Genomic DNA, 25,199 nt, shown 5'->3' on the forward strand with positions numbered 1-25,199 from the left:
CACTGCCATACAAAATAAGGGTTATCAAAATAAATTGTGCCACAATCAATGTCATACAGTAAAACAAAACCAAAAATAAATGTGAACAACTTGAAATAAGATCTCCTCCTAATAAAACACTGAACTAGGAGAAATATATAACACCAGGCACCTCCCTCATCCCTCCAAGCTGCCCCACAGATGTATAATCCCCCCACAAAAACAGCCCATGCAGCACTGGAGTGGTTGCCTCCAGATTCCCTCCAAGCCCTCTTGTGTAAAGTGCAGCTTCTGTGATTACTGAATAAAATGATTTACCCATTTAGATCCCAAAATGAACACGAAATTAAGAAACCACGCATATTTTACAACAAAAACAACGGTACCGTTTAAGAACTGCTTCTCAGGCAAAATACAAAGCTCTATATGGACCATGTTAGTTCTCTGCACTACAAATGTTACTGTAAAACCACCTTTCATCCCCACTTTGCATTGTTGTCCATAGCATAAAGTTCACTTCCATAAACTGTCTGCATATTGGAGGTTTTCTCATGCTGAAACAGTTTTTCTTTCCCACTGTTGCCAAGTGCTTGCTCCAAGGGGGATGTTTGATTGTTGGGTCTTTACTTCACAACATAAAGCTTCCTGAGGCAACTGTTGTTGTGATTTGGTGGCATATAAATAGAATTGAACTGAACTACATGGAACACTGCATCTATTATAACAGCATGGCTTCGTAGTACAATAGTAAAAAAAGTGTTGAAATTGCCTGGCTGCAATGCAGATCTTTCACCAATTAAAGACAGCTGGCACAATGTGAAACAAGATGAACTATAAAAATGAAAACAAGAGAAGATGCTTCACGGCAGTAAACGTCCAGTGAGACATGTTGCTGCCATCATGGTACATTTCCTCACTTTAAACTCTGATTTTATTCTGTTTTGAATAAACGATGCCTTTATTGCTAATCACTACATTCTGTTTTACACACCGCCCCAATGCTTTCAGAAAGGACGGACCGTACATCTTATTTAAACCAAAACAAACACAAACACACAAAACAAGGATCTTTATTTAAGTCATAGAACAGAGGGCAACATAAGAATGGTTTTACATCGCGCGTTCTCTAGTATGTGACCACGATCCAGGGCAGCCTCGGCCCATCAGTGAGCGATTCAGACTAGAGTCAGTAAATCATAAAGATAAAACTGTATAAAAATAAACCACAGCGCAGAGGCTACACTAAAATAAGAAATGTTTGACGTACACGTGTGCTGTTGTGCTTGCCAATAATAAAATAACCATACACATAAAGGAATTTCATCTCTTTGACTTGCCTTTACTCACATCTTTAGTCCCTTTTAGGAATGACAGTGAAATGATGTACCGGAAAATCAGATTAGAAACATATTGTTGAAAAAAGTAATAGTATGAGAAACAAAATACATAATAGACATTTGTTTTTCTAAAATATGGCTCTGCATTAAAAAATATTTAAATGACATAACACGTTGGTCAGTGAAACCTGATCATCACAGCCCTCACAAGTCCAACACTGAACTCTGTGAACACAAACATGGATTTACAGACAGCTCAAGTGGTTACAAATGTTACAGTACGGCATGTGCAACAAGGTCACAACGTTACTGCTGAGCTCTGGGTTAGTGTCAGACCGTGGGGACATCCGCCTGCTTTTAGTGCACATATCCAGTTCATCACAAAGATTCAAATAATATACAGACAAAAATAAAAGTGCTATAGTGATAAAGCAAAATCAAAACATCAAAAGCAACATTCAGTCATGAAGCCATTCGGGAATCCTCAGTAGATGACATTTCATTTTGGAAGTTTGTGTCCTGTGCGTCAAACTGCGAGAAAAACAATCAGCAACGCACTGAAGCCACTGCTGCTTTTAGATGATTAGAGTGAGACGGACATGCTAGTTTGAATTTATTATAAGATGCAGATCTTCCTTCTGTCTAAGAGCTGTTCAGTTGGTTTCCCCCTCAAACCACACGAAGATCTCTCCCGTTTAAAGGGGGCTCTTCCTTCTTACCATTGCTGCTGCTGACTGCTGGGGTTCTCCCTCTAGTACTGTAGGGTCTTTGAGTTTTTCTTTCTTTTTAGTATCAACTCTTTAACTAGTGGAGACACGTTGGAAGCTCAGCAAAACAAAAGACAAATTAAGATGATACAATGTTCACCAAATGTACTGACGACAGGGTTAATGGTGCATTCTCACTGGATAAACAAGCTGCTTCATGTTTATATATGACAGAAAAATCCTTGCCGTCACTTCTAGAGTTAAATATTTGTAGGAAGGTGGACGTGCATGGACCTGTTCCTCCTCTGGGAACACATAATGTCCTTGAGAATTATCGGAATACTAGTGAGAATCTCGCATTAACGTGTGTAATGCTTTTAATGCTATCAATCATTCTGCAGCTGTTTCATCAGATGGCAGGATGACTCTCTGCGGCTCACAGCTTGAATGCACAGCAAGTGTTCTTGAATAATCAGCATCGATATCTGTGGTTTATGGTTTATTGTGTGTGTGTGTGTGTGTGTGTGTGTGTGTGTGTGTGTGTGTGTGTGTGTGTGTGTGTGTGTGTGTGTGTGTGTTAGCACACTGGAGGTTGGACTGAAGAAGACCAAAAAGACTGCAGTGATTGACAGCTGAAAGGTTTCGTTACCTGGATAACGACGCCCCCTACTGTACAGAGGATGTATGTGCATGTGTGTGTGTCAGAACGCTATCAGGGATGGAGGAGGTTTGAGGGGAGGCAGCTGGGTCAAATGGTGATGTAGTGCTGTCGCAGTTTGGCCATCAGGAACTCGTGGGTTAAATTGTGTCGTGTGATTATTCCCACAATCTAAAAAACAAAAAAAAAAAAAGAGTTGAGTTGGTGAGGACAACATAACACAACAACTCTGTGGCTTCCTCACACGTTTACTAGAGGCATGAAAGCCCAAATCACTTACTTCTCCAACAGCATTAACCACGGGTAAGTGTCGCAGGCCCATAGTCCTGAAGAGGTTAAACACCTGGGAGATGCGGGCATTGGGTGAAACAGTGTAGGGACACGGGTTCATGTAGGGGGTGACATCCTGGGTACACGGAAAGGACGGCCTGTTAATGAATCTGAGTTTTCTGCTTGATTATTTTCTGTCTCAGTCGGGTAAATCGAACGTACCACTATCATGCGAGGGCTGAGCAGGGTGAGGTCGAGGTCATGGATGTCAGGGTAGCGTGGGTAATCTTCAGTCATCTCTGCATACGACAACCTAGGCTGATTGGTGCTCTGCGTCAGAGGGTACAGAGAAACTGCTCGTATAAGAAAAAGTCATCTCATTTATTATCTACACATGTGTGTCAATGACTGACCGACTGGTTCTCGGCGTAGCACACCCCTCGTATGAGCAGGTTAACCAGCTGGGAGCGAAGGATGAGACCGTGAAAGGTTAGCGGCCTGAAGCGCTCCTCCATGGTCCACTCCTCACTGGGAGACTGGTCTGGGTACAGGTTAGGGTAGGGAGCATGCCTGCAGCACAGAAATCACAGGAGTGCCAGATTTATTTGCAGTTATTATGCACCACAAAGAAAACACAGACAGAATGAAAGGCAGTGTTACAAATACTTGTAGTTACTATGTGCACTGACAGCATCAGGAGTAAATTCAAAAACTTGTGGTAAATATTAGCAGTTCAACTCATTATACTACGCCATTCGACATCAGCTTCTCTGGTCATTTGTCATCTGTCTGGAGCAGGGGTGGGAACTCCAGGACTTGAGGGCCGGTGTCCTGCAGGTTTTGGGTATCACCCTGGTTCAACACACCTGAATCAAATGTTCAGTTCATTACCAGGCCTCTGGAGAACTTCAGGACATGTTGAGGAGGTAATTTAGCCATTTAACCCTCTCAAGGCAGGCGTTGCAGATTTGCAACAGTTAAAAGCTAACAACCTGATTACCCCACATACATATTTTATGAGGTTTTTTTTACTCAGAAGTACCACTGCAGGTATTCTTTTGTGCATTAGCAACAAAAACTTAATTTGAGCCTGAGAGGGTTAAATCAGCTGACACATCTAAAACCTGCAGGACAGCGGCCCCTGGAGTTCCCACCCCTGCTCCTGAGCGCTGCTTCTGGGTCCCCTTGGTTATACTGCCTCCTCTTGGTCTAAAGAATTATTTCGGACAAACTTCAAAAAACAAAAAACAAACCTCTGACACTGATGATGACAAGAGATTGTAATCAAATCTGTAACATTCAAACTTCTCTGAATTTTAAATCTTTCCTCTCAAGGGGTGGCTGTAGCTGTAGCTCAGCGGGTCATCTCCTAATCGGGAGGTGGTTTGATTCCCTGGCTGCACCAGTCTGCATGACAAATACATACCTTGGGCAAGATGCTAAGCCTGACCAACTCCGGTATAAATGTTTGTGTTTTCGGTCCATTTACCAAATACAAAACCTTAAATAATTAGGCCCCATTTTATCCAGGTTTCAGCTTTCAAGCCCCTCGTCTGTGGATCTCCCAGTTTTTATTTGGGACACAGACACTGTCTGTACTTTTAAGATTAGTCTAAAAACGTTCCTTTTTCATAAAACACATAGTTAGGGCTGGATCAGGTGACCCTGAACTCTGTTATTGCTATGCTACACTAGGCCGAGTGCTCGTCAGTCAGCTGTCTAATTACTTCTGGCCCTCTGAAACTATAAATGTCTAAGTATTAATAGTTACTGCCGTATTGTTATCAGACATCCTGAATTAGAGCTTGATGTCTGCACTTTAATCACAACTTGATTGTTTGATTTAAAATCCACTGAGATCAAATTTAGAGGTAAAACTTCAGAGACTGTCTGGATGTGTTTATCTGGCCTACCTCCTCTCTAACATCTGCTGCAGCAGGTCTTCTCCCTCTTCTGAAGGTTCGACTGCAGCACTTTGCTCATCGCAAACATTCCTCAGCTCGCTCGATGGGTACGACTTCATGGACTGGCAGCGCCGTCGCTGTTCGCCCGCACGTGACACAACACTGGATTTCTACATGTAACAGTCAAGGGTTAGAAGAAAACACAGCCTTCAAAAACCACAACAATGATTTCATCCAAAAATAAAGAAACATGAAATTCTTAAATAATTATCTGCACATCAACATATTGCAAAGCTTTGCTCACTACAGAGCCAAACCTATGGGCTCGCACTTTCAAACCCACTGATTCTCCCTGGAGACAAAAATACAAGCTCGGTAGCTGATGTTACTTTGGTTTTTATACTTTATTTAGCTCAGTAACATTTCCTGCTGCCTCTAGGTTTTGTTAAACACTACTTCAACACAGACCATCGAAATGATAGAACCAGTGACAGAAAACTCGATCATCACAGTCTGACCTGTTAGGAAGCACAAACCGTATGAATCCATTTGATCTGCTTCACAAGTGACAACAAGTGCACTGCAGACACACTCAGGCTGCACATACATATGTGGAGACCACCGGTGGCTCCCCGTTCTCTTCATGTTCACACTTTCATTTGCACCCAAGCAGATGAAACTGATGCATGTTGGTTTCTGCTTCCTTACTGGACAGACTGATACACCAAAGGTTTACACTGTGAGGATCAATTTGCATGAATGACACGGCAAAATAGAGCTGACCAAATCAATCATAGTTTCTACTGTTGTTTAATTCTTAATCTTGGAAGGGAAACAAATCCACATTCTTTTCAGAATTATACAAATTACTGACTGCTGTAAAAGTCTGCATGCTCTTTGTTAAATCGATGACGTGTCTGTATCAAAACTATATTATGGGACGAGCAATGAGGAATTAGAAAAAACGAAGAAAAAAGCAGAAGCAACCTGAAGGACATTGCTGGAGGGGCTACAGTGTCACTAAAGAAATGTTTCAAAGTCACTGCTGCCCCTGGTGGGGGGAGCCTTAATCACCTCCATTTGGACGGGAAGCTTGAGCTTGAGCTCTGTAAAAGAGCAGGACATACCTTGAAGTGGATATTGTTGCTGATCAGGATGTTGCCCTTCATGAAATCCCTCTCATTCTGACGGTTTTCAGTAACTACGGGGAAGGCATGGTAGACCGTGGTGCGCAGAATGCTGACTAGAGACTGGACTCGGGTGTGGGGGTACACGTAAGTCAAGTTGGTCTCCATGATATCACTGGCTGTCAGCCTTGAAGAAATGAGAGATAAAGACAACCTGAGTCCACAGGAAGAGCGACCATGCTCGAATCACACAGTTTGGGTTTTTAACCTCACCCTCACACTGCAGGCTTATAATAATAATAATAATAATAATAATAATAATAATGGATACTTTATTGATCCCCATGGGGAAATTACTTGTTTTTCTCTGCATTTGACCCATTCACTCTGTGAAGCAGTGGGCAGCCCACTAAGCAGGCGCCCGGGGAGCAGTGTGTAGGGACGGTACCTTGCTCAGGGGTACCTCAGGGTAGCCGTTAAGTGGATTCGAACCGCCGACCTTCCGATCATGGGGCGACCACTTTACCTACTGAGCTATCCCTGCCCCTATCATGGGGTTCCTAGAATCTGTAAAGGCAGAAAACAAGACAGAGCCTCTCATGCTAATGCTGAGACTGACAGCTTTGTCTTTTTGATGAAGTGCATCGAGGAAGCTTTGACACTGCTTCAGCCTTTCACCAAAATGGACTAAATTCATTTTTCACCTACATTTTTTTCAACTATTTGCAAAAATCTCAAGCATCTAAACCGTTTGAGGCGTGTATTCACCGATGAAAGGCAACATCAAATCCCCTGACAGATCAGCTCTGCAATATAAAGTCTTGTCATAAACCACCTCATTTTTCAATTTCCACCTTAACCCTTCAGCTGCCCACCATGGTGGAGGGGTTTGTGTGCTCCAGTGATGCTAGGTTGAGGAGGCTCGTTTTGTACCCTCCCCGGGACAGGATTACTGGGGCCACACCCTCGAGTCAGGCCTGGGGAGGTAGCTCGATGGAGAGTGCCTGGTGGGTGGGCTTTAGCCCATGGGGTTTGGCCGGACTCAGCCCGTCTCTCTTCTGTAGACCCACCACCTGCAGGAGGCGCCATAAAGGTCCGAGCATTGTGTCTCGGGGTCTCAGGGTGTGTTACGCCCCTCTGCAGTCCCTAATCTCTTTGCAGTGACAGTGCAAGAGTGTTCAGCTGTTGCTAATTGACCACACCTAGTCAGGTGTGGATAAAGGCATACCTGAGGCAGGCTTTCAGGGAGGATCACTAGTCTTTGCCTTGGTGGTGCCAGCTACTTTAGCCAACTTGCCATGTAATTTTAGAAAAAACTATTCTTGTTGAAATTCTGGTGTTCGTCTCCATATTTATGTTGCGGCTTTCAAGCCGGGTCATAACAGGGTGTTTTTCACAAGTGAGAAGAGAGGCAGATTAACACATGGGTTGATGCTGCGTCTACAGTACCGATTCGTCTTGGTAAATAAAGAGCGAAGCATAAAAGTAAAGCTTTTCTGATCGATTTACATCCCTACATGACCTGTGGTCACAAGCTCTGGGTAGCGATCGAAAGAATGAGATTGTGGTTCCCGCAGATAAGCTGGAGCTCTGGGCATTCTTGCTTTTAGGGTGCTAGCTCCACAATCCGGCCCCAGACGAGCATTGAATGGAACAATGAAGTATCAGACCTGTGCTTTGTGTAAGCAAGTAAGTAAGTAAAACTTTATTTATATAGCACCTTTCTAGACCTTTCTTGTGCTTCACACAAGGATAACAAAGCATAAAACAAACAGACAACAGTTAGCAAAATGCAATTCTAAAAAGTGTGATTTAGTTGTTTTTTGAAAGAAGCTACTGAGTCCAGAGATCTTATGCTCAGTGGGACAGAGTTCCACAGTCTGGGAGCCACAGTGGCAAAAGCTGTCTCCCTTAGTTCTCAGCTTTGTATGATGAATGACAAGAAGACCCTGATCACATGACCTCAGAGACCTGCTAGGAACATAAGGCTGTAGAAGTTCAATGATGTAGGCAACAGAAGAAAAAAAACGAATAGATACTTGAGGTTGGCAGCTGCATTGATCTGGAGAGTTGAACTGCTCTGGGCTAAGGAGGGATACCAACGCCTACTGACAATGCTGACAACACAGTTCATCCACCACAAGGGCCAACTGTCCTTTTTTGTTGCCAACAACAATTCTTACCTGTCCATCTCTACCTCAGTCTCCCACTCGAGCAGAGGCACTCCTCTCAGCTGGATGTGTATATCATAGATGCCCTTGTTGAAGAAATCACCAGTCCACTTGGCAACCTGACAGTCAACACAAAAGAATTTGCACATGAACTCAGGTCACAGTGGCGAACAGTGCAAAGTGCAAAAACACATGGTTGTGTACCATTAGCGTAATCATGATGGGCAGCCCGTATGTGATTTCATTGGTGGATTCAATGAGGATGACAGTGAGGCTGATGGTCATTCTGACCACACCTCCAAGGAAGGCAGCAGCTCCAATGAGAGCAAAGGTTCCTGAGTAGATGTCCATTCCCAGTTTCCTAACAGAGGACAGACTCATTAAGAACCAGTATAACCACTATGAGAGAATGTGACAACTGAAAGTGTTACGACTCAGTTTGCTTTGTTTTTACTCTGATAAGGTCGATAATGTCTGTTCATTTTGTTCAGTCTTTTCTATCATGTAAGCTGCAGGTGGCAGCTTGTTGGAGATTGGATGCACCACCTTTTAATTGATACCCATCCAGACCAGTTTGGCTCCACCTTCTTCCTGACTCCCAGACAGATTGTGTCGTGTTTCTGAATCAAGAAATGTCTGAATCTAGAAGAGCTGGATTAGCAGCTTTGTATGTACTGTCAGTTCTCTACAAATAGCCCAGGTAAACACATTTCTCCTGTTTCTGTTAGCGAAGGATGTAAGAGTCCTGCATTGCTTTTGTTTATTTTTGGGGTAATTCCCCTGAGAACACTGTGAGTTTCAGCTGTACCCACCCTGACCTTTTGTAAGTGGAAAATACACCAAAATGTTTGGAGTGCAAATCTTGCCGCAGCACTGGGAGTGAGGAACAAGGAGTTACTTCTATGGTATTCTCTGGCTGTCTTAGGCTGGGGTGTAATATAAAGTGTAGGGGCACCAACTAACTGGAAGCTGGGCGGTTTGATACCTAAATATCACACCTGCTAAATATCCTTGGGCCATACACTAACCCCAAGGTGCTCTCTGGTGCATCCACCCATAGATGTGAATGTTAGGCTACGTTCACACTGCAGGTCTTAATGCTCAATTCCGATTTTTTGATCAAATCCGATTTTTTTTTCTCTGCTTGTTCACACTACAAATAAAATGTGACAGCAAACGCGCTCTAGTGTGAACGGTTCACGGCCCTCAAAGCGGCCGCATGCGCAAAAGAAGACGTCACAGACAACGCGCTCTGTTTACGGAAGTAAAAATGGCGGCTACAGAGTGAGTAGGTGTTGTTGCAGCAGTCTATCAATTTCTGCACAGTCGTAACCGACAGAATTTTGACAAATTAATTAGAGAAAGAAGGACACTGAGAAAACAGAGAGCCGTGCTTTAACAATGGCCGCCATGCTTTCTCGTTTGTCTTCTCCGGCGCTGATAATTGGCGTCTGTCTTGTGTCAGTGACGTAAAAGACGGATATAATGCGACATGACCATTCAAACAGCAGTCGCTTTCTAAAACATCAGATATGTATCGGATTCAGTACCACATATGAAAGTGACCCAGATTGGATTTGAAATATCGGATTTGTGCTGTTCACATTGTCATACCATGATCGGATATGGGTCGCATAGGGTCAAAAAAGTCAGATTTGATGTGCTTTCACCTGCAGTGTGAACGTAGCCTTAGATAGAAAACACTTGAGCAGAAAAAAGTGCTTGTATCAACAGTGACTGCTCTCAGTTCAGCTCAACACAAGGCTGTGACAGAGAAAAAGTGAGAAAAAGCATATTCTAATTAGTTCTTACACTTTGAGCACGTTGGCAACCAAGCGTCCAAAAGCTGCCCCACACAGCAGTGAGGGGACAAAAAGGCCACTGGGGACAGACACACCATATGTCCAACAGGCCAGCAGGAAGTATAAGAAGAAGAACACTGACAGAGTCACAGGGCTGAAGGTACCTGAGGGGGAGAGTTAGAAACCAGTTTATTGATAGAATTGAACTTGATTTTTGAAAAATGGCCTAAAATGCCACTTCACTGTACGGGGTACATGAGTAATGCATGGAATGAATCATGTGTGAACTCATCTAACCATCCTGATGGAAGAGCTGGTGGATGGCTGCCTCCTGTGGGTTGAAGAACAGTGTTGCCATGTCATTGTAGGTCTTGTTTGAGCAGAAGAACTGTCGAATGGTTGAGTTGATGTCCTCACTGCCAGCCAGCTAAAAAACATACGTCACAGGTTAACATGGTCACATAGTGAGGCTCTATTTTTCACCGGAGCTCCAGTATCCAGAGTCGTACGTAGTGAGGAGGTAAAATTATTAACAAGATGATCGACCTCTGTTGGACTAGCGTTCAGGTAGCTGCTCTGCTCTGTGTTGGTACAGGGCATTGAAGATGATAACAGTGGGTGGATTATATTCTTAAACTTAGTCACAGCGCTTTCAGAAAGACATCTACTGTGATAAAGTCTACTCCCCACTGCTGTGTAATCAATTATTGTAAATGTAAATGTTATCAGGAAATGATCAGACAGGAGAGGGTTTTCAGGAAACACTGTTAAATGTTCAGTTTCTATGCCATATGTTAACACAAGATGTGGAGTGTGGTTAAAGTGGTGGGTGGGTTCTTTTACATTTTGACAGAAGCCAACTGAGTCTAATAACAGATGAAATGCTGTGTTGTCATTTTTAATATATCGTTCTGTCATAAATCAGCACATTTTTAGGAGATGTTCTGCTTGACCACCTGATTTGTATAAAACTTTTATGATTTAAAGTTTAAACATATAAATAAAAAATTAATAAGCTTATATATCATTCAGACATCATCACTGATTAAAATGTGAAGTTTAATACTGTATGGGTCTTTACCAGACAGCTTGAAATAATTTCCATATTTTAGTGGGCCAATACTCATATTTTGTGATGCATCTGTGCCAAATTGCAGATCCTCATTTATTTTAATGGTAGAAACACTTGTAGTCCAAGAAAGGTCGTAGGTCGTACACAGGGAGCAGGCAGGAAAACCTCGGGATCCCGCTTCTATGGACTTATAGTCACTCACTCACATGTACTCAGCCTCTCCACCGGCACTGATCTACAAGTTCTCGGTACTTTGGATGTTTGCATTTGTTTGCTTCTTCCAGCACGATCCTCACAGGGAACTGTAAGCTTAACTACAAGGACTCTTTCAGGGAGAAATAGCTGTAAGTACCATATCTGGCCTCAATGAGGTTGGTGTCATATGGTTTGGGAACTTCTCTTGATGCGTGTGTGAGTCTCAGTCTAAAGCTGAAAAGGCCGTCTGATGGTTTGAGGCTTCTCTCTAGCCAACAGCAAGCAGCTGTGCTGGGGGTGGCATCAGCTCAGGAGGTAGAGCAGGTCACCTACTAATCAGAGGTTTGATCCCTGTCTGCATGCCAAATATCCTGGGCCAAGATACTCTCTGATGAATGTGTGAGACTTTTGGATAGAAAGCACTTACATGCTCCAGCACAGTAGACCAGTGCCACAAGAACCAGTCCATTTACCATGTTGGCCAATGAATTGAAGATGGTATTCACGGTACATGTTCATAAATATTTAAGTAAATATTTGAGCAGAAAATATTCTGAAACTTTGATGATTACAGATGGAATGAAAAAGGAAAACATATTGAACTAAAGTATTTTCTGTTAGCAAAGCATCTGAAAACTCAAGAATCCTGCTCTGTTTGAACAGGACAGTCTTATTTTTGTGGTACAACTTTTCATATTTGCTCAATCCAGCAAGAACATTGAAATGTAAAGTAAATTTAACTATGCACCATTAAGACGTCAGTACAATATTAAATAAAAACTGTCATGTAGTTTAATGCTAACTTTGCAAGACTTCTTGAATTAGTTTTGATATTTTAATTAGCCAGTGTCTTTTTGATACATCGGCCCCAGATTACAGATCCTGGTTCATTTTAATGGTAAGAAAGGCTCATGGAAATGTCAGGCTTTTGTCATTAATAGTTTCTGAATTATTCCCATTCAAATGGTGTGACAGATTTCAATCTGAGGAAAAAAAAGGCCTGAAAGTGGGCTGACAGATTGTTTTTCACACAAATATATCTTAAAGAGTATTTGAAGCTAAAATATCACAGTAATCATAACATACGTTTAACGTTTAGACCAGTGAAAACACACCTGTGGTGTTTTTGTTGAGTAATGCAAAGATTATTAAAATTCTTACCGTGGTGTTGTGAGCTGTGGGAGTGGACAGGTCACGACATTCACCCAGCATGGAAGCCGCAAAAATCACAATTGTTGTCACCATGGTAACCAGCAGACTCTCTAAAACTCTGGAACATTAGAACAATCGTTTATTATCCTCTGGTTAACAAAGTTAGGCACATATTTAACGACAGTTTGCACCTTTATAAAAAGAAACACAATTACAGTAACTGATTGGAAAATTATCAATTAAAAGGAGCGCCTCGTTAATTTATTCAGCAGAATACATCATCTTTCTCTCAGTGCGCAGATTTTAGGGAAGAATCTATTTAAACAAATGATAGAAAACTGGGACGGGAGCTCATTCATTACTAACAGTGCTGTTTGTAAAGGAGACGAATCTCGTTTGAGTCTGACATATCTGTGCCAGCTTCTACTGAGAACAGAAATGTATTTTCCAGTGGAAAATGTGGATGTATCACAGCTTTGAGGGCAGTGTCACTCTAACCACTGTGGCAGTGAAACAACAGTGAAATCTTTGGTCCAAATGTTTACAGACCCGTTCTGCATGTTCCTGGTCCTGATACATAACATGGATCACCAGAAGGAGTTTCTAAACACAACTCAGTTACTTTCCATAATGAACAGAGCGGTTTGTGACTTTCCAGTAGGGCTGGGCCATATCATACCGTTCACGGTAATACCGGTATAATATTGGGCTACGATAAGAAAAAGAAATACCGCAATAGAATATGGGTAAAACGTACGGAGCCCCGCAGGGGACATGGGAGAAAAAAAAATTACGATGGACTTTTGTGAGATCTCGCAAAACAAACTCGGGATCTCGCAAAAGTTTTGCGAGATCTTGCAAAAGTTTTAGCTGCATTCTTTGGCCTTCAACCTCCCGTTAGCGTCGAGACCTACTACAGCCGGGAGGAACACCGCACATCGTGCCTCGACCTCCCGGTCGGCTTCGAGCCGGCATCCGAAGAATGTGGCTAAAACTTTTGCGAGATCTCGCAAAAGTCCGTCTTAATTTTTTTTTTCTCCCATGTCCCCTGCGGGGCTCCGTAAAAACATGCATGCGCAGTGCCTTTGTTTTCATACGCACATGGCGGAAAAAGCATGGCGGCGACGGAGAATGTGAAGGGCAAAAGCGGATCGTTAAATGAAACGGATGAACCAGAATTGGTTTTAAAAAATGCTGCAACTCCAGTGGTGTAGAACTGGTTTAGATTTCGTCCATCAGATACACAACAAAGCACTATTTTTGGTAGCGCATGCTAGCGGGCCGTCGTTATTACCTTTTTTTGGAAAATACGGCACACTTAAAATCAATCCTTTGATTTTTCTGAAAATCAACAGTGCCCCTTATAATCCCGTGTGCCTTATGTATGAATTCTGGTTGTGTTTACTGACCTCGAAACGATTTTATGTGGCACACGGTGCTCGAAAATCTGTCAAATGTTTTAGTACAACTTTGCTAAGCTACGAAGCCGCACCGCTTGATGGATTGTCGGAGCATTACGACTATCGTAGGCAGGAGCCTCGCAGAGTGATACGCACTGCGCTTCAACATAATATTACTGTATTGTGTGTGTATAACCTCTTTTTAAGTTTTGTGGATATTATACATGGTTATGCTGAGGCTATATCGGCCAGTTTCCACTGGAAATGCCTTTTGGTTAAACTGTCAGCAAGGAATTTGCATTTGCACTGTTAATTTTTATATAACTTTAATGCACATAAAAACAGCTGCTTGTTTAAGTGAAAATACATTGATGGGTTTTTTTGCACTAATAAAGTTGTGGAGTTGTAAAGTATTTTGTCTCACATCAATTATATCATCAGTTATATCGTTATCGCAAATTTTCAAATGTATATATCGTGATAAATATTTTTGGTCATATCGCCCTGCTCTACTTTCCAGGTTTTTGTATATGTTACCATGGAGATCATTGTACTGGTACTTATAAAGCACTTTTCTAGTCTTACTGACCATGTGACCAAGTGCTTCAGACGATATATTATCTTGTCCTCTTTACATCTAATCATACATTCATACAGAGTTTTATTCGATCCACTTACTGATGCATGGTCAAATTAGACTGAACAATGACTCTATTACACATGCTGCATGGACTGTGAGAGAAAACTGGAATACCTGGAGAGGAACCGTGCAGGCACACAGGGAACAGTGTGTGTGCGCCACACAGGTCTCGTATCTAGGCTTTATGGCCCATTCTAGGCTTCCTTGTTTGTTTCTCTACAGATGTCAGTATGTGAGACTTCTTCCATTCCTTTGCATGCAGCTTTATACTCCATGCAACAAAATGACAGTGGTATGCTTATTTATGCTATGATGTAACACAGGAACGTTCAGGTAATATTCTGGGTGTTGACCAACCACACATCTACCAGCTTGTTATACACAGATTTCAGGAATTTACTGAGGAATTGTTTGTAATAAAGCCTTTGCCTTTCTAACGTTTGTCCTGCTCTGAACGTTCCCTGTTATGTTTGTTCCAACTGTGAACAGCAGCTTGGCTCTGAGATAACATTATTATTGTCGGGTCTGCCTTACAATATAAAGCAGCTTGAGACTCTTGTTGTGATTTGGTGCTATATAAATAAAATTGAATTGTAGATGCTGTTCACACATTTATGCATTATCAGTTGATCACTTTAAAAACCTTTCACTTCAGTTCATGTTTGTCTTACACCAAACTGCTCGCGTCCTAGTGTCACAGTCTGATGAACATGAAAAGCACAGATGGGATCAAAGATGGTCAAACAGTTCACCTGATAAACTTGGCCTTAGGATGAATGTGTCTTATGCGATACTTGGCCAGGTTCTTGTTCATGCAGTTAAAGAGCGCCCCCAGAAGGCCGCCCACCACACCCATCAGGACAAAGAAGGCAAGATCCACAGCTGTCCACAGGTGGCAGTTCTTGTCTCCATCTGGACACTGGTCAGCAAGAGGAATAAAACCATAATAATATTTACATCAGGCTGATATTTAGGGATGGGTATCGTTTAGGTTTTATCCGATACCGGTGCCAAACCGGTGCGTTTGAAACGGTGCCGGTGCTTAAACGGTGCTTAAAGAATGGTCCAAAAACCTCTCATGTTCAGCTGTTTTTTGTAAAAAGATAACAATGTTAGCCTTTTCTGCAGCTATGGGGCATATATGGTATCACTCTTGGCTGGAAGCAGTGCTTAAACAATGGAAAAAACACAAACTTTGTCCAAAAACCTCTCATGTTTAACTGTTTTCCACTTTTTCTTTGGTCATTTTAGCCTTATTGGCCAGGGTGAAGGGAGTATCTGCCATCAAACAAGAAGACAGCTGCATGTAACTACGACGGTGTTTGCTAGTTCACCTTACATGCATTCATGTAATAACGTGGTTAGCCTACTCAACGTAAATTACACACGAACAACATTAAGCTACTCACGCAGAGAAGAACGGCTGCTGCTGCATCATCATCCTCATCATTTCTGCTACACTGACCCGTGTTTTTGGGGGATGTTGCTAAATCCGGGTCCGATAACAGGCAACCCACCCGCAGTAGATGTGCTTGGTGTGAGGTCTCGTAGCAAGCTATCAAATACGGTGCATTTCTCGGCTTTAAAAAACCCCGCTATGCGTCACCAGGTGTTTCATCGGATTTGAGGTGTTACCTCTTTTGACAGTATCACAGTATCACCTTAAAGCTCTTGTTGCTGCTGAGTTTGCATCTTTTGCTGTGAAGTACAGCCAGACTTTTGACCGCTTTGCCTTGGGCATTTTTAATCTGTAGCTCTGCTCTAACAGAACGTACGTACCTGGCCCCGCCTACTATCCTCGGAAACGTAAAACGATTGGCTAGAATCTAAAGTGTATCACAGCTCAGGAAAAAAAAAGCACCGAAATAAAGCACCGAAATGTGCGCTGCTTTTCGGTCTGGTTACTACCGTTTATGTCAGAACCGGTGCCATCATGTGGGTACAGAAGGAAAAGTCAAAACTGGAAGCAAACGAATCACCAAGCTTCTTTTTCCAAGTTTTGTTCTACAAAGTCTAATCTTTGCAAAGTGTTGCAACATCTCCCTCTGTAGAATCTGTCAATCTCTGCACATCTATACTGACACATCATTAAAATTGGGCTAAAGACCTGCGAAATCCGACACTCGCGTCTTCAACACAGCTGCCAGGTTACATAAATTGAGTGGTGCATGACCTGCAGATCTTTAGTCATGTCAGCAGCTGTCACATCAGTTCAACATCAACTTTGTTATCGAGTACTGGAAAGCTCTGCACAGCGGGTATTAACTGGGTCGGTTGCAAGAGATATCACAGACAGGAAGAGGCAGTAACGATGATGTGAGGAGCAGATATGAGGTGAGATGGTGGAACAGTTGGGCTAATGGTGACCCCACAGACTCTGTTTTTTAAATCCATATGTAAACATGTCAGAACAGATTAGTTGAGATTCAGATGTTTTAACTTCATTTGTGTCAGTTTTATTTACATATCACCTACTCACAAAAACAGGTGCCTCAAGGCACTTTATACGGTAAGGTAAAGCCCTACAATCCAACAATCGTGAGCCCCTGTGAACAGCATTTGGCGACAAGAAAAACTCTCTTTTTAAAGGAAGAAACCACATAAAAAAGTACCATATGGTAAAGTTTAGTCACCCCAGATCAGTGTTTCCCTACCCACAGGGTTGGCATGTTGCTTTTGGAGCCGTCCTCAAAATCAAATCAATGAGTCAATCAATACAATGAGTCACTGTGTAGACCTAAAGTCTGTTATTTCAGCATCATACTTTATATAAAAAATAAAATACTATATATAATCTTTGAAGATACATTTTGTACCACATGGAATAACAAGATAAGAAACTCTTAACCTTGAACTCTCCAAAGTTCAGGAGGCCAGGCAGCTGGAAGGAGCCCCACTTGCTGAAGTTGATTCCCGAACGGAAGAAGTTGAGAGTAAAAGTGGCCGACATGGAACAGAAGAGCTAAAACAGTAGATAGACAAGAGGAACATTTAATCACACTCATTGGTCAGTAAAGGTCAGAGAGATTGGATGGTGCACTGTGTCCTGGTCTACCTGGCTATATCTATAAAGCAGATGGATTGTTGTTGCAAATAAGGGAAAAATGACAGGATCAAATTTCATGTACTTTTATCCTCTTGGTGTACTTCTGATCCAAAGCAAACATTAATCTGTCGTGCAAACTTTCAGCTTTAGGTCAAAACCATCAACTGTTTAGGTTTAAAGACGTTTTTGCACATTTTCAGAGCTCAATTTTACAATTGACTGACGAGCAAGTAAAGCTTGTTTTCTTGTTATTTGATGACAAATGAAGCAGGTAAAATAGAAATAGAAGAATAGAATGAATTTTTATTTTATAGCATTTCAGTGTAACTCCTAAATATGATATCCAAAGAGGTATCCGTGCATCTTTATCAAAGAAATTGTGGTGAAGTAACTATAAAGGGTGACCTACCACTTTCCATGTAAGGGCTTGGTTCCAGAATGACGAGCCCTCCTCCAGACTGAAGAGGGTGCCACCGATTGGCGCACCAAAGGCAGCAGCTACTCCAGCAGCAGCACCAGCTGACACAAAGTCTCGCTTGTCCCTAAAGAACAGGTAAGAAAACTGTCAGTCACATGTCACACATACTACACTGCTAGGAGGCAGTAACAGTGTTTGTGCCAAAAAGTTGGAACATTGTGTAAACTACAAATTACAAGAAAATTCGTTGCTTTGGAGATTATTCAAACTCTTTGAACAACTAAAAATAGACTTTGTATAGTACAGAGAGAGAGCTGGTCGATAATATTGGAGAGTCTCTGTTATACCAGAGTAGGGATAATCTTTAAGAGAGGACACATAAATAATGCGAAGGTGAAGACAGCGTCATACAGGATCATGAGCCTGAAGCTGGAAATTAAAGGGGTGGTGTTGAATGCTGTTTTATTTAGTGCCAAATCACAAAAACAGTTGCTTCAAAGCATTTTATATTGTACAGTAAAGAAAGTATAATAACGCAACACTCAGAAGATCCCCTGTGAGCAAGCACTTGGCCTCCTGTTAAGTTTTTCCTGTTTAACAGGAAGAAACCTCCAGCAGAACCAGGCTCAGGGAGGGGCAGCGACCAGCTGGGGGTGAAGGGAAGGAGACAGGGCCCAAGACGAGCAGGGGAAAAGAGTCAAAGCTTAGTAGTAACTAATGATTACATGCAAAGTGGTTTGCATAAACAAACTGAGAGTGAAAAGAGGTGAGTGAAGAAGTCAGAAGAGAAAGATGAGGAAATAGTCAAAGAAAATGTGGCCTAGGCAGAAAGATGAACAAAGCAGCCGGGAGCACAGGCGAGGTTAGGATGTGGATGCGAGGCTGGATGATAACGAAGGACAAAAGGACTTGTACTGATTGTCTACAAAGAGAAAATGAGCTGGAAAGGAAAGGATGCACAGCAGGTTAGTGTGGTTAACAATAACAACTGAAATCTACTAACAAGTGGAGAGAGTGTGTTGAGAAGATGGTAGGAGTGCTGTGAGGGGCTCAGGAATGAAGAGAGAGGACGGATGGAGCAAAGTCAGTGAATCAGGAATTGCAGAGGATTAGTAAGGAGGACAAGAGTGCAGCTGTGAATTCACACCATGCTCTGTATTAGAAATCATTCCCATGTTTCATCTTATCCAGATTATTAATCCCTTGTTCTTTTTTCTCAACAGACTCTCCTTGAATGAAGCTGTGTCGGTCAGCTTCTTCCAACGATGCGTCCACTGCTCCACGCCTCCTGCAGCTGAGCCACGGACCACAATCTGCAAGTTCGTCACTTACAAGGCTTCTAAATAAACTTATGTCACACCCTTGCAAAAGCAGTTATACTGGCTCCCAGTCAGTGTCAGGGTCCAGTTTAAGAGTCTGGTTTAACTTTGGGCAATTATGCAGCACAGATCAGTAAAGATTTACATCTGTAGGTCCCCAGCAGGTCCCTGAGGTTTTCAGGATATCAAGGTCTGCTGTGTATCACACAGCACTGAGCAAATCCTAGTATTCTGTTTTTATTTACATTTACACCATATTCCAACTTTAGTTTGACTCAGGATCGTTACTGTCACATACCTGTCGCTGCGGAAGTAGGGAAAGTCAAATTTGATCTTCCTGAAAGTAATGCTCTGAAACTGATGGAGAGAGAAAAGGTCTGATATCCACAAGTACGACCAGACAAATCACAAGAATAACACCAGTGCTATTTTTAGTGTCCAAAATTTTTCACAAAACAACAACAACAACTAGAACTAAGCAAACTAGAATAAGCTTTGGGGTACTTGAGGAAGGCCGGCTCCCACGATGGCTCCACTGTGGATCATTGGACCTTCCTTCCCCACAAAGAGACCTGAGCACACAGAGTCAGTCCATCAGCCTTCTGACCCTGGCTCATCATTCATCATCAACATCATTTTGCTCTAAAGTTAGCAGAAGCTGACACTGCTTGACTCAAAGTATAAAACCTCATTAGTGATCTTGTTTTGCCTTAGTTAACCTAAAACACCACCGGGAGCACAAAGATATTTCTTCTATGTTTGCTCCCAATTCTGCACCTCCCATATGAAGTCATTATGATCACAACACAAAATATTCCAATAAAGTGCTTTGCTGTCAGAGTACAGGACTGCCTGTGGTGTCTGCAGGTTACAAAAGTAGATGCTTAACAAGTATCACGCAGGGAATACCGCAGGGCATCTGTGACGTCCATATTTTACACAACTTTCAGAAACAAGCCCAAGAACATGAAAACTCTACACAGAGTCTACCCTGCGCCTCCAGGAAGGAAACAACAGTAGTAGCCAGGGAGGAGGAGGAGGAGGTTGTGTGTGTGCATCTACCCTGGGTTGTTGATAATATTATTATTGGGTAAATGGTAAATGGTAAATGGCCTGTATTTATATAGCGCTTTACTAGTCCCTAAGGACCCCAAAGCGCTTTACATATCCAGTCATCCACCCATTCACACACACATTCACACACTGGTGATGGCAAGCTACATTGTAGCCACAGCCACCCTGGGGCGCACTGACAGAGGCGAGGCTGCCGAACACTGGCGCCACCGGGCCCTCTGACCACCACCAGTAGGCAACGGGTGAAGTGTCTTGCCCAAGGACACAACGACCGAGACTGTCCGAGCCGGGGCTCGAACCGGCAACCTTCCGATTACAAGGCGAACTCCCAACTCTTGAGCCACGATCGCCCCGTACAGTAAATGTCAGGGAGTCAAACGCACTTTACCTCCAGCTACACTGAACAGGACTCCAGCAGCCTTGCAGAGAAAAGTTCGTAGTCGAACAATTCCAGGAATCTTCACTCCGTTCAAGTAACTTTTGATTTCTGGAATCCCTGATCCTGCAGCCACAGGCTGAAAACACGATACTGCAGGTCAGTGTGTAATCTACTATCACAAACATACCAGAATGAAACAACATGCTACAACCAGTTAACAAACTTGGACAGGTAGAGATGCAGGTAGACAGGTCTCAAATGCAAGGACCGCAGAATTTGCACACTTTAACTGTTAAAGCAGGAGTTCTTTCCTGAGTTTGTCAGCTGCAGCTGAGATGTTTACCTCGATGAGGACGAGTACACTGGCAATGAAGACGAAGGTCATGTTGAACGCCAGGAGCTCCAGCAAGGACAAAGACAGACAGCCTTTGTCACTGCACTTCTCTATAGCTGGAGGCTTCAGTTAAAGTAGAATCACCACATCAACAAACAAAGTGTGGTTACACACAGTAACACTCTTTAGATGAAGAGTCAGGCAGTAAATAGAAACCATATGACAGATACTAGCGAAGGGATCAAACCCAGGCATGAAAACACACATATACAGCACAGGATGAACCAAACATTACTTCACACTATTATTACAGCATCTGCATCATATGAACGCACTCTGAATTCTTTCTAGAACAAAAAGATAGACCTGACATTTGTTTGGACCAACTCTGGACAATGTTCAAACAAACACAAAAGAAAAAGGGCATAAAAATGCGCACCTGCTGTCAGCAATCTCTGAAGGAAATAATGCAATATTTTGTGCAACTTTACGAACGCTCTCCTTCTGTGCGAGGATCTTCTAAGGCACAACATTTCTGCCCAATATTTAGCTGCTTTGGTATCTGCCCATCCTCCACGTACAGAGTCATGTTAAAGGATACAATCACCAACCACAGTAAACTTTAGTTTGTTGAAGAGGCGTACGAAAAAATCCACAAACAGGCCCAGCTGAAAGAGAGCAACGTTTCTTATTGAGCAGCTGAAATCCAGCAAAACAAAAAGAAGACCCAGAATGCACCTTACCAGGCCCACTGTGACCCCGATCGCAAACACCATCATCCAGTGCACCGCCTCATATTTTTTGGCTTTCTGTTGGCAGACAAGAAAATAAAAAACAGTTTTTTTCTCTCATATATAAGAGACTAAAAAGAGTCTAAAAACATTTCTGCGTTGGATGAATAATACACACACGTTCCCAGTCGCACAGTTTGTGCTTTATTCTGTGGTTTTAGTGAGAGTTCACAAGCTCCACATACTAAATGTATTCCCCCAGCATTGAATCTATACAGGATTAAAAATGCTGTAAATAAAAGTGATGGAGACGTGGAACAGAACCTCCCTGTCACCAGGCTGTGTTCAGCATAAGCTACTATAGTGGTTTAGCAGGTAAAAAGAGAGCCACTGTAGTGATACAGAAAACCCCTCTAACTTTAGCTAACCATGCTAATCGTGCTTCGTAGTACAGCCCGCAGGACTTTCAATGATCTGTATACAAATGCTGCCATCTGTATATGCCTCATACATCGAATGTAGGGCCGAAGAATAAAGCTTGGTGACAATGACGTAGCTCTAGAACGTTTGCAGGTATGGTGGCATAACAGTGGCACTCCAGGGCAGTCGCATCAATATCTCTATGACTGGATAAATGGAAACGTAATGCTGACAAATAATTCACAGTAATTCTTCAGAGTCTTCATTGATATTCTTGTGGCCATGTGTAGCAGTACTGTCTGACAGTATCCTAACGGCCCTGCTGCTTTCATCCCTGACCTCCTCCCAGCTGTAGGTGAGTGCTGTTCTCTGCTGTGTTTCCTAATTCCTGGAACACTGTTATTATCACTGCAGTGACCGTGACATGTTACAGAAACTTTGATTAAATGGAGGCTAAAAGATCGTGATGCTGTCTAAGTTTAAATCCATCAACGATCCACGTGACTTCTAGATTCAAACTACTGTTACAGTCATATTTCTTTGGATTTTGAGATCTGCCCCAATAAAGTGGACAGATCCCACGTGACCTGTTCTAACATAACACTGCATAGAAAATGTTTCCTTAATCTGATAATGAATCATTCACAACTTTTAGAAAATAGGAAACATTTTTAAAAGGAGGTTTGTTCAAATTAATATTAAAATATTTGAGCTAGCTCAATATTTATAATAGAGTGGTTTCTGTGTGTCTGTGCAATCAAATATGAAAAGCTGATTAGTAACACTGATCAAGATTAAAAACACAGAGCTTTGTGGAACATCAACTTTAATACAGATCACATACAGTTTAACAGATCAGCTGCTGGCACAAGTCCTACTATCAGTGATCTCATCATGTGATGTAAAACAATAAACGTGCATCGGTGACAGCCTTTGCACAGGCGTCATCCACACAGGAGCAGATGACACATTTAACCTGTCTTACCTTGTTGTCCATCCCCTCCAGGACCTCCACATAAGGCTCACTGATGCAGCGGTCATAATCCAAGCTCTGTGGACACAAAACACTGTGTGACTATTTCCTGCCTCACACATCGATTGTGTCCAGTACTGAAAAAAATTAATCTGCTCTGGCATTTCTGCTCTAAACACATAATATAATATCTCTTTGAAGGCTTTCTCCAGCAAGTCTCACCTCATAGTCTTTCCTGGGTAGAATCTGTTCCTCGTCTGGGATTTCCCCAAGGATTGTCTGGGGGGTAAACAAACAAACACACAAACAAACAAATAACAATAATAATTATGTATGTATTTACATATACACACAAGGATATTTGACCACAAATTAAGCTTCCTACTAAAAGTTCAGCTAAATGTGTGCGCCTGCATGTTGGAAAAAATAATAAATAACAAATAAATAGAGGAAATAAACAAAGAAATGAGTGTGGAATTAGTACTTGACTCCTGCACCACCATCCAAAGCATCCAACACTGGACACACTTAGTTCCTGTAGGAAGTGATGCTCAGACTTATGGTTTAAAACCAGCGAGAAGCAACAGTTTGTTCACAGATTCTTAGACATGGAATATGTTTTATATGTGCAACATGTGAAGCTGTGCCTCAGTGAAACCACAAAATGAAGACATAAGCAGCACTGTTGCTGGAATTTGCATATATTAAACTGTCAATACAGAAAATCAATGAAAGTTTTTATATTTGGTTGTAATCTGATCTAAATCTGTTTTACATTGTGGAACTAGAACAGTTACAGTTGGAAGGTAATTGTCTCCACAGTAGGTCTCCTAGTCCATCAATAAACTCCATTTACTCTGCTGTGGTTACAAACTACAGCGATTAGTAACCTTTACTTTTTAAATGTATGTAGTTGAAAGTTTCAGAGCTTTCATGTCAAGCTGTCCCGTTAGAATTACACAGCTTTACTTAAGAGCAGCGTTCAATTCAATGCACAAACTCCAGGTTACATGTTTAACTAACGCAAATAAAGCCGGGCTATGTCCATACTGCCTTCGCAGTATACTTCTCGGAGGTCCTGTAAGACTACGCCTTTGCTTGGTGTAATCACAACATTCAAAATGTGGGGAAATAAATAGAAAGAGGTTATTTTCCACGCGACAAACACGCCGCATTGCACAATAGCTTCCCACACCTACTGAAAGATTAAAACCATATGAAATGAGGCAGAGATTAAATTGATTAAAATAAGAAGATTGCTTAATCTGAGGAAATTATAAATGGAGTTTGGTCCACGGACTATATCGTCACACGGAAAAACGGGAAGCTCTCTCTTCTGTAAGCAGCAATATTACAGCTGACTTAACGACTATACATTCATAATGTGCATTAATAAGTATTCCTCGCTTTCCTGCAAAAGAACCAAGACAAGAGAACATAGTGAGCAGCGGGGTGGAGCAGCTCAGCCAGAATAAAGCGCTTAGAATAGCTCAGAGGAAATCCTAAGAACCCCAAAGTAAACACAACATAAGCAGATGATGCTTCCTGTGCTTGTTATCACGTCTTTCTTTACCAGCTCTTCTGGGGTCCGTGTCTCTCCCTCTCTACAACAACACTGGCAACAAAAACATCTTCCACAGCACGCCATTTTCGTTGTTGTGTCATGCTGTATTCAGGGGCTGTCATAAAAAGTAAAGGTTGTTTTAGACGACTTTGAAAATACAGTAGAATAAACAATGTAAAACAAAAAACGGAGAAAATAACCGAACATATCTGAATATAGCTGAATTCTAACGTTTTACATTTTTAAAATGTATTCATAACAAATAACGTTCCAAGTAAGTTTGAGTTGCGGATTTCCGATGACAAGTAAACGCAACAACGCAAGTCTCGCGTGAGGACAATGTTGCGTTTGCTTCCCGTAGAAAATTAGAAAGTGACAGTTCCTCTTAAAGTGCCAACCTCGGATATTTGATGTCTGCTCTGTAACAGACAGTACACAGAACTGGCCATACTGAATATGAACGTTTTGCGACTGTTCGTCTGTGGTAGCCGTGTGATGGATTTGCGACAGACTTCAGAGTCGAACGG

At 42.1% G+C, this 25,199-nt stretch overlaps 1 protein-coding gene across 1 annotated transcript; it reads right to left on the minus strand.

Annotated features, from left to right (window-relative positions):
• Positions 1-2,526: 2,526 nt before the first annotated feature.
• Positions 2,527-24,863, minus strand: clcn6 (chloride channel 6). The gene is made up of 23 exons (XM_080897807.1): positions 24,682-24,863; positions 23,331-23,387; positions 23,121-23,186; positions 21,728-21,793; positions 21,586-21,652; positions 20,994-21,100; positions 20,660-20,786; positions 19,702-19,769; positions 19,496-19,554; positions 17,870-18,002; positions 17,263-17,376; positions 15,167-15,333; positions 12,384-12,492; positions 10,253-10,382; positions 9,966-10,119; positions 8,358-8,514; positions 8,166-8,272; positions 5,983-6,169; positions 4,865-5,025; positions 3,365-3,521; positions 3,174-3,281; positions 2,962-3,087; positions 2,527-2,852 (listed from the first exon to the last, which is right to left on the minus strand). Exons 1-23 carry the CDS (start codon positions 24,754-24,756, stop codon positions 2,772-2,774), a joined length of 2,583 nt encoding a protein of 860 aa, XP_080753933.1. The 5' UTR covers positions 24,757-24,863; the 3' UTR covers positions 2,527-2,771.
• Between the last annotated feature and the right edge of the window lie 336 nt (positions 24,864-25,199).

The sequence above is a fragment of the Rhamphochromis sp. 'chilingali' genome (assembly GCF_963969265.1).
Source record: "Rhamphochromis sp. 'chilingali' genome assembly, chromosome: 12".
Lineage (NCBI taxonomy): Eukaryota > Metazoa > Chordata > Actinopteri > Cichliformes > Cichlidae > Rhamphochromis > Rhamphochromis sp. 'chilingali'.

Coding starts and splice junctions, on each gene's coding strand:
- clcn6 (XM_080897807.1), bottom strand. CDS start 24,756: ATGGCGTGCTGTGGAAGATGTTTTTGTTGCCAGTGTTGTTGTAGAGAG. Junction 23,388..24,681: donor CACGGACCCCAGAAGAGCTG/GTAAAGAAAGAC, acceptor TTTACCCCCCAG/ACAATCCTTGGGGAAATCCC. Junction 8,515..9,965: donor GTTGCCAACGTGCTCAAAGT/GTAAGAACTAAT, acceptor GTCCTCTGTTAG/GAAACTGGGAATGGACATCT.